This window comes from Leucopleurus acutus (assembly GCF_964270905.1).
Source record: "Leucopleurus acutus genome assembly, chromosome: 19".
Taxonomy (NCBI): Eukaryota; Metazoa; Chordata; class Mammalia; order Artiodactyla; family Delphinidae; genus Leucopleurus; species Leucopleurus acutus.
In genome coordinates, this window is record NC_139161.1 from 21,578,960 (window position 1) to 21,589,173 (window position 10,214).

The 10,214-nt window shown below is 46.0% G+C and overlaps 1 protein-coding gene across 1 annotated transcript; it reads right to left on the reverse strand.

Annotated features, from left to right (window-relative positions):
* Positions 1–9,961, reverse strand: PSMB3 (proteasome 20S subunit beta 3). Its single transcript, XM_082861006.1, has 6 exons — positions 9,884–9,961; positions 9,381–9,565; positions 7,153–7,260; positions 3,353–3,530; positions 1,058–1,152; positions 1–127 (listed from the first exon to the last, which is right to left on the reverse strand). The coding sequence occupies exons 1-6, from the start codon at positions 9,884–9,886 to the stop codon at positions 79–81; spliced, it is 618 nt and encodes a 205-aa protein (XP_082717132.1). The 5' UTR covers positions 9,887–9,961; the 3' UTR covers positions 1–78.
* Positions 9,962–10,214: the final 253 nt, after the last annotated feature.

The following is a 10,214-nucleotide window of genomic DNA, read 5'->3' on the forward strand; positions in this document are numbered from 1 at the left end:
AACACTCAAAGAAGCAGGAGTGAAAGAAAATCTTTTATTTAAAAAAAAGAAAAAAAGTGGGCTCTGGGAAGAACAGAGTTAGTCCATCCGGGCCTTCAGTGTCCTCGTGGTGATTTTGTCCTTCTCACTGCAGAGGGAGAAAGTCACAGAACATCTACACCCATTCTAGACTGCAGAACAAAGTAGAACAGCTGTCCTAACTCTGGGGTTAACTGTTTTGCCCACGTTACACTAATGTTAGCTTGTTTTCCTGGCCTGTGGTGAGGAAGGGGAGAATGGAGAAACTTCCATAGGTGGAGCCGTCAAGAGTTGGGATGATTCAGGGCTGGAGTGTGAAGCGCTCCAAAGCAGGGAAGGAGCTCCCCAGGCCTAGAGAACAAGTAACTTAGGAAGGAGGTGTGAGGTGTTTCACTCCAGTGAAGGGAAAAGATCCTTGGGATGGTAAATTGTCTGTATTAGCCCCAACCTGTTTTTCACGGTAATTAAGCAGGTTACCCCATAACAAAAGGGTCCAAATGCTTGTTCTGGGAGGTTCCCAAGGAAAGCTGTTGGGAGGATACCAGGTTCCTGGTGACAGCCCCAAATAAGTAAGAGGGAAAGAGGGTGGCAGTTAGGCATCTGGCTGGGGGGTTGGAAAACATTCCCAGGGCTCAGCACACCACACAGTTGTGGGTTCCATGCTGGTGTGAGCTGGGAGAGGAGAGGAGCCACCCAGGATTTATTCTGATCAATCTGCAGTAGCTCTGCTGGGGCTCATCCCCACAAAGGTCCCTGAGACTTTGGGGACAGTGCTCAGGAAGGAAAGAAATGTCTATTGTGAGCAAGGGGAGGAGACTCGGGGACACAGAGCCTCACCAGACGGACGCCAGGGGAATCTGGGTAGGCTCCCACCTTAGCTGCCACCCTTAGGAAGCATGGATTTCTGCTATCCCGGGCCTGCTGCAAGCGCCCTTCTTATTTCACACCTGACTAGGGGGCTGGGAAGATGGGGTGTTTGTGCAGGAGGGGAGAGGCACGTGTCTGCAGAGCTTCTGGACTTCTCCCAGTGCACACTTACATGATGTGAACAATGACTCCCATGCCTGACACCGCATCCCTGTCCACAGCATTCAGCATGGCTTGTGAGATGGTTTCAAACAGGTGTTCTGGGTCCTGCCGATAGAGCAGAAACCTTTCAATCCCCAGAGCCTTGGACCCTCACTTGGTCTGGCCCCTTAACTCTCTCTTCTCTAGGCTCAAGGTGCCCAGCTCTGGCCCCTCCCGTGTCTGGAGTGAGGGATGGTTCCCTGGATGCGAGAAGCCCCCTCACCTCCTTCTCAGAAGGCAGCAAGGTTACATAAGATATAGTTCAAGCCCTGCACTTCCTCCGCTAACCAGCATTGTGACCTTGAGCAAGTCAATGTCCCTTCGCTAAGCCTCAATTCCTCTTCTGTAAAATGGGGGAAGAATCCCCGTGGCTCCTGTGTGCTTTACCAGCTATCTCATGGACTCTCCTCCTGGGTGGCTCAGAGGTATTGCACAACTCAACCTGTCCAACCATGAACCCATTTCCCCCCAAACCTGTTGCATCCACCACATCCTCTATCTTGGTTGGCTTAGCTAGAAAACTCAAGTGTCCTCAGCATCTCCACCTCCCTCACTTCTGTTTTAAGTGACCAAGTACTCTAGACTCTGGCTGCCCCGCTCCCCCACTGCCACTCTCTTTGCTCAGGACCTCAGTGCCACACCGACCTGCAGGCCTCTGGTGCCTCAGGTCTCTTACTGCCTTTGACACCATGTCAGAAGAAAAAGTTCCAATGAGGTATCACCTCTCACCAGTTAGAATAGGCATCATCAGAAAATCTACAAAAAACAAATGCTGGAGAGGGTGTGGAGAAAAGGGAACCCTCTTGCACTGTTGGTGGGAATGTAAATTAATACAGCCACTATGGAGAACAGTATGGAGGTTCCTTAAAAAACTACAAATAGAACTACCATACGACCCAGCAATCCCACTACTGGGCATCTACCCTGAGAAAACCATAATTCAGAAAGAGTCATGTACCAAAATGTTCACTGCAGCTCTATTTACAATAGCCAGGTAGGTCATGGAAGCAACCTAAGTGTCCATCGACAGACGAATGGATAAAGAAGATGTGGTACATATATACAATGGAATATTACTCAGCCATAAAAAGGAACGAAACTGGATCATTTGTAGAGACGTGGATGGATCTAGAGACTGTCACACAGAGTGAAGTCAGAAAGAGAAAAACAAATATCGTATAATAACACATATATGTGGAACCTAGAAAAATGGTACAGATAAACCAGTTTGCAGGGCAGAAATAAAGACACAGATACAGAGAACTCACGTATGGACACCAAGGGGGGAAAGCGGGGTGGCGGGGGCGGGTGGTGGTGGGACAAACTGGGAGATTGGGATTGACATGCATACACTAATATGTATAAAATGGATAACTAATGAGAACCTGCTATATAAAAAATAAAATTCAAAAAAAAAAAAGTTCCAACTGCTTGGCGTGGCATCCAAGGCATTTCCGAGTCTCATCCTGATTTCACTCTCCTCCTTCCTCTCACCCCACATTCTGCCCACACGCCAGCGGCCACAGCAAGCTCTCTCCAGTCACTGAACACACTGGGCCCCTCCTGTACTTCTGACCTTTGCACAGGCTGCTCCTTCTGCCAGCCAGGCCCTTTCTTTCCTCCTGTTCCTGGCAAACTTCATTTCAGCAGGTATCCGTGGGTCTGTCTTATTTCATTAGACTGCAACAGGCCCTCGAAGACAGACTATCTGGTTTCCCCGGAGCCTGGCAGAGCTGGCACGACAGCCGACCCTGTCAGGTACTGTTCCAATCATCCCAGGTGATTTCCTCACAGCACCACTCATAAAATAGATTCTGTTATTATCCCCATTTTACAGCTAAGGAAGTGGAGGCACAGAGAAGTAAAGTGACTTACCCTGAACATAACTAATGAGATGGTAGGTGGATCTGGGTTTCCAACCCAGACAACCTGACTCCACAGCCCATTCTCCTGAGGTGCCCCTAACCCTATACCTTGTTAAATGTGTGTTCAATGAATGGATATGAGAACCCTGTAAACCCAACGTGGGGAAGTATTTGTTGTTGTAGCAAATATCTGACTGAGGTCTCTTCATGGGAGGTGCTCTCCCTGGGAGCCAAGGCCCTGGCAGATGGAGTTTCTGGATGCCCTTCCAAGGCTCAGCAGCTGTGGCTTTCTTTCCTACCTGCACCATTCTTCCCATTACCTGCCAGGTAAACACATTTTCCCCTGATGGCCAAGAGGTGGGCACCTGAGAACCCAGCCCCGCTCCATGCCACCAACTCACCATGTTGGGTTCCCAGAGGGACTCGCACATCCCGTACATTTGTTCAGTGCAGGTACCACTGACTACAAAGTCTTCAGTCACCATGGGGCAGCCGATAAGGTCTAGAGAGCAAATGAAGGGCTTAAAGGTCTTCGGGTCCAATCCAGCAATGACCGGCTCAGTGTAGTAGGGCCCAAACCTGTGGGGGCCAGGAGCAGAGAGAGAAAGTGGAGCTCAAGAACATTCACTTTCCTGTTCAGGCCTGTTCAGACAAGGCCCCAGCCCAGACCCAGGGAGGAAAGTGGAGGGCCCGTTTGGGACAATCCCCTTTCCCCCTCTCCTGGCATCTAGCAATGCTCTAAGACTTTTTCTTCTTTTCTCTGACACTTACCTTCATATCCTCCTCACCCCGACCCTCTCTTCCTCTTCCTTTCTTTGGGAATTCTGTTGTTGTTTTTTTAACCTACTCTCCCTATTCTCATCCAGGTCCTATCACCATTCAATCTTCTATTTATACACCTATACCTTTACTCCTTTCAAAAAAGGATTTGAAGCAGTTTGTAGAAAAAACACTGAAAAATAAAACCAAACCGCTAAAACATAATGCCATTTGCAGCCACATGGATGGACCTAGAGATTACCATACTACGTGAAGTAAGGCAGAAAAAGAAAGACAAATACCATATGATATCACTTATGTGGAATCTAAAATATGACACAAATGAACTTATTTATGAAACAGAAACAGACTCACAGACATAGAAAACAAACTTATGGTTACCAAAGGGGAAAGGGAGTGGGGAGGGATAAATTAAGAGTTTAGGATTAGCAGATACACACTACTATATATAAGACAGATAGACAAGGCCCTACTATATAGCACAGGGAACTATATTCAATATCCTGTAATAAACCATAATGGAAAAGAATATGAAAAACAATATGTATATATATGTATAACTGAATCACTTTGCTGTACCAGAAACTAACACAACATTGTAAATCAACTATACTTCAATTAATTTAAAAAAAAAAAGTCCTTCCCATGCACCAACTAAAGAAAAAAACAACCCCAAAATCAAGAATACAAGACACTCAGACAAAACACAAAGTTTTGTTCTGAGTCTCCCAGCAGACAAAGCAAAGAAGGATACTCAGTGAGCTGGGTTATTTTCATTGTTTGCCATTAGGAAATAATAGCTTATCAGAAACTTGTTCTAGACACTGAGCTTTAAGAAGAATCAATCTTAGGGATATTTAGATAGAAAATAGAAAATACCCAAAAAGTAATAGCCACTATCCTCAATAGAAACAGTAAGTAAACAGCCATTTTCCATGTCTTATATCAGCTCTCAGTAATTTCTACGGGCATGATCTTAAGTTACAACTCTGTAAAGATAATTCTAAATAAAAAAATAATAATTGTAAGGTGGGGGAAGAGGTTGGAGCAGCGCACTTTGATCTGGCATTTCTCAAACAGATCCCTAGGCATCAAATTTCTCTAACAAATCTTAAATTTTGTATTTTCCTCTCAATAAACTGAAAACAAAGTTAATATAAGAATGTCCTGTATTATCTGGGTAACAACCTTAAAACTAAATACAACATGGCTCAGGGCCTGCGTTTGTACTTCCAGTCGTGTCGATGTCACGGTACCACCTAAAGGTCAGTGTTTCACAGAGGTGCTTGGATGGATTCTCTGGGGTCCATGAGAAGTTATTTACTTTAAAAAGGGTCTGTACATGGCTCAATTTTGCAAATCACTGCATTAGCCTATCCTGCTGGAAAATCAATGATTTCAGTTGGGCTTGTAGAGAAGGTTCCTGGTTACAGTAGCTGAGAATCTAGAATTTTCCAGGTCAGCTTCAATGTCCTGTATTTTTATTATGAGTAAACATGAGCCATTAAATATATACCGAAATGTGAGTTAATCTGTACAACTTTGTAAGACTTCCTCCCTATATCTGAAACTAATATAATATTGTAAATCAATTACACCTAAATTAAAAAAGAAAGAAAGAAAGAAAAATAAAGACCTCTCCCCCGACCCCCATGAACCAGTTTTTTAAAATCTCTTGGGGCTTCCCTGGTGGCGCAGTGGTTGAGAGTCCGCCTGCCGATGCAGGGGACACAGGTTCGTGCCCCGATCCGGGAAGATCCCATATGCCGTGGAGCGGCTGGGCCCGTGAGCCGTGGCTGCTGAGCCTGCGCGTCTGGAGCCTGTGCTCCGCAACGGGAGAGGCCACAACAGTGAGAGGCCCGTGTACCGCAAAAAAAAAAAAAAGATCTTTTGTTAAGCCTTTCTCAATTTGGGATTTTGATAAACATGGTTACTACATATGGCAGACAATTCATAGCTGAGGATATTAACATAAACCTAAAAAAAAGGTAACCATTTGTTTTGTTTATTTTTTAATAGTGAAAAGACAATAATATTGCTCCAGGTATGGAAATGGCAAAAACTTAGTTTTGAAAGCTAAAGAGTACTTTTGCAACTTTTCTATAAAGTCTAAAATTATTTCAAAATAAAAAGTTAAAAAAAAAAGGAAAGAAAAAAAGCTTAACCTGTCTTCTTGCCACCCAGTCTTTTTTATTTAATGGCCATTTTTTTCTTTTCTTATTGAAGTATAGTTGCTTTACAATGTTGTGTTAGTTTCTGCTGTACAATGAAATGAATTAGCTATATGTATACATATATCCCCTCCTTTTTGGATTTCCTTCCCATTTAGGTCACCACAGAGCATTAAGTAGAGTTCCCTGTGCTATACAGTAGGTTCTCATTAGTTATCTGTTTTATACATAGTAGTATATATATGTCAATCCTAATCTCCCAATTCATCCCATCCCTCCTTTCCCCATTTGGTGTCCATACGTTTGTTCTCTACATCTGTGTCTCTATTTCTGCCTACAAATAGGTTCATCTGTACTATTTTTGTAGATTCCACATCTATGCCTTAATATACGATATTTGTTGTTCTCTTTCTGACTTACTTCACTCTGTGTGACAGCCTCTAGGTCCATCCACGTCTCTGCAAATGGCACAGATTTGTTCCTTCTTATGGCCGAGTAATATTCCATTTTATATATGTACCACATCTTCTTTATCCATTCCTCTGTTGATGGACATTTAGGTTACTTCCATGTCCTGGCTATTGTAAATAGCGCTGTAGTGAACACTGGGGTGCATGTGTCTTTTGAATTATGGTTTTCTCCACGTATATGCCCAGGAGTGGGATTGCTGGCTCATATGGTAGTTTTATTTTTAGTTTTTTAAGGAACCTCCATACTGTTCTCCATAGTGGCTGTATCAGTTTACATTCCCATTTGCCACCCAGGTCTGCCCAGAGGTGGGTGGGGAAAGTACCTACAGAGTTCTCCCGTCAGTTTCATCCCAGCTTCTGCACTGAATTCTACAGTTAGGAGCCCCTTCTTTTCTCATCATAAAGTCCTCAAATGTCAAAAGTTAACATACCCAATTCCTAGGTTCTGTGTATTCCAGAGTATCTAATGACAACAGAATAAGCTCTTGGGTAAGGGTGGCTCCTGGCTGGGAGACGCCAGGGCACACTTTGGTAGCGTTAAGTTTGTTTCCTGGGAGCAACTTCACTTGCTGCTTGCACTCCCTGTCTTCTTCTGAAGTAGCCCTTTCTTTCCTATTTGGTTGTTAGGTCCACAGAAGAGACCCAGAAAATAAGGATACTATCCAGCAAATAAGAAATGAGTCAAGGAGGAGGAATCTCCTTCCTGGGTGCCCCCTCCATACTACTTGCCCAATCAAAGGTCTCTGCATTCCCCGAGTCCCAGGCTACATTTCTACTCACCGTTTCTCGTACAAGAGGTTGGCCACCATGCTCATGAGAGTGTAAGGCTTGATCTGCCGACCTTCCTTCAGCTCATACAGGTTCAGCCGGAACTTGAGGCGCTGGGCACTGTGGTAAAAGGAGAAAAGTGAGTTAGTAAGTCATTGCTGAATGTCCCCTGGTGTCCGCCTCATGGAGACACACAATCCCAGCCCCTGCCGAGACTCCTCCCGATCTGCCAGATTTTCTTCTGATTTTCTTACCGGAAGTCCAGCCTCACATCCGCTTTTCAGTCTTGTCCAACACTTCTACCCATAAACATGCCACTCTGCTAACCCTTTTTCTCATACTTTTTTTTAGGGTGAGAAAAGGGGAGTTAAGAAGTGGATTCTCCCCCCACTTTTTTGAGGAATAGTTTATACAGTACACTCTGGGTAGGAGTCTGCCTGCAGACATAATGATGGCGGCTTACAGCAGAAAGAGCAGTGAACTGAGAGAGCTGACCTGGGCTAAGCCTTCATCTTACCACTTAAGTTTTCCATCCCTAAGATAGGGACAAAATAAGTCACCTTATTTTGTGAGATAATGTATGGGTGTTAACAAGCAGCAGCTGCTGCTAATGGACTGAAAGGCGCCTAAGAAAGCAGGCCGCACCTCCTCCAGTCCCATCTCAGAGCCCAGGGATAGGCCCTGCAGGGAACAGACCCGTGACATACATGCTGGAAGCAGAGCAATGAGTAACAGGACACCAGAACAAAGAGCCTTAGACACGACCTAAGCATCACACAGGTGAGGAAACTGAGGCCCAGCAAAGGTAGCAATTACTGCCCACAAACATGCAAACTCGGTGAGAAGAGGCTCCTGAAGAAAAGGAAATAGTGTGAAGGGAACAGCAGTGACTGGAGAGAGGAAGGCTGATGGGGGCCTTCATACTGACAGGAATGCTAAGCCGTCATTCTCTGATTCCACCAACAATGGAAAAAAAGGGCTGGTTGGGTTAGATTTCAGGAAGAATTTCCAAAATATACATTCTTGAGACTTTAGAGAGGTTTAAGGGAAATGAGAGAGAAAACTTTCTGACAAGCTCCCACCCACCTTAGTGAACTATCAATCTTCTAAGAACAAAGTCCAGGAACTGCTGCTCCTTAGGCCACCTGTGACCACATCTTCCCTCTTGAAACGTTGACCCTCTTTTCCACTGGCCTCTCTTCTTCCCCAACTGACTGCTGAATATACAGTTCAGCTCTGGAGCTGCAGCTTACTTTTTCCCTCTGTGTATTCTGTCTCTCCAGAATCTGTTCCCATAGATTTAACAAATCACCAATGCCTATCCAGCCCTGAGATATAATCTCAAGACCCCAACTGCTCAGAAGATGTTTCTACTTGGCTTGCCTTGTCCCTTTAAAATTGGTATCAAAATCAAAGTCGTCACCTTTCCCCTAAAACCAGTCTTCCCAATTCCCGTATTTCAGTCAACATGCTCAAAACAGAAATCACCTTTAAAACACTTCTGGATTGCCTACATGCCAAGTACTAGAATAGATACTAATAACAAATAAAAAAGACACGAACCCCGACTTCAATGGTTAACTCTTTGGCCTCACAATATCCAAGTAGCCACTAAGGTTGGTCAGCAACAACTCTCAGAAATGCCTTCTTTTCCTTTCCCACCTCACCACCCCATCAGAACCACAACCTTCACACCCGGACCATCACAAGAGCCACCTATTTCATCTCCCAGACTCTCCCTTCTCTCACAGAACCACTGTCAACTAGGTAACTGCTCTATTTGTTAATTGCTCTATCAGTTAATAAGGGTTAGTTATCTTATTATGGGTTAGTTATCTTTCTGTATGCCTGCCTTTTCTCCCAACTAGACCTGAAGTTCTTTAGGGGCTGAGCATGGGCTTTGGCCACAGAGATTGGGATCCTGGGGGTCATTCATTAACTTACATCTTGGGCAATACACTCTCTGTGACCCTCAGTTTCCTCATCTGCAAAATGGGACAACATGGTAACGTGGTTAAGAGGATTAAAGTCCATGGATGTAAGGTGTTTTCCACCGTGTCTGGCACAAAGTAAATGCTGCTAAGTTGGTTAGGATACCACTCTATCGCTTACGGTGTTCGGCAAAGTCTCAGATTCACCGATGTTGTTTAGTAGATGACTAACACCCACGCCACTCGAGCCGCTAGGCAAGAATGGTCCAAGAAGAAGCCTGGGTGTAGGTGGGAACCCCCGACACTTACACTGTCTGGACGTCGGTGGCGAGCCCCGCCAGGCCGATGTACAGCCGGTCGCCCATGGGAAAGATCTTCTGGAAGTCCGTGGTCACCATCTGGGCCTGGATCCCGAAGCGCCTGTCGGCAGCGATGGCCACACAGTTCTTCCCCTTCATGGCCATGACGGCCCCTCCGTTATAGGACATAATAGACTGAAACAGAGCGGAAGGGCTCAGCGCGCGGGGCCAAACGCGGCCCGGCGCAGCTCCTGATTCGGAGGCTCCTGTACGCATCGTCCTCCACTCTGGAGGCGCCTGGATGCCCTGAACTCCAGCTCTGAGATTAACGCTGGGAGGCTGCGAGGAGCCCCATTCCCTGCCTCGGTCCTCACCGCGGTCCGCTCCCCCTTCAAACTGGAGCCGCTTCCTTCAATCGACCACCAGGCCTCTACGCCTCCCAAACTCCCCATGACACCCCTCCCCATTCCTCAATCCCTACCCCGTGTCCCTTCTCCTTGCTCCCCACCTCACCATGATTGCGGCGTATTAAGACCTCCAATAGCCACAATTCCAGCAAACCCGCTATGGGCCTCACTGCGCAACCACTCTCGCTGCTTTGTCTCTATTGGCTGGGAGGCCGACCCTTCCGGGACAATTTGGCTTCCTATTGGCTCTGTATCTTTGTCAGTCATCAGACAGGAGTTTGGTTGAGAAGCCAAAACCAAGGTGAGGAAAGCGCAAAGTGAAAAGTCACTCTCGGTGCGGAAGAGCCCGGCGTCGCGGTGCAAGCTGGTATAGCGGTGAACTCAGCCTCTGCGCGCAGGAGACGCCGGCCGGAGTCTGCGGCCACGTGGGCTAGTGA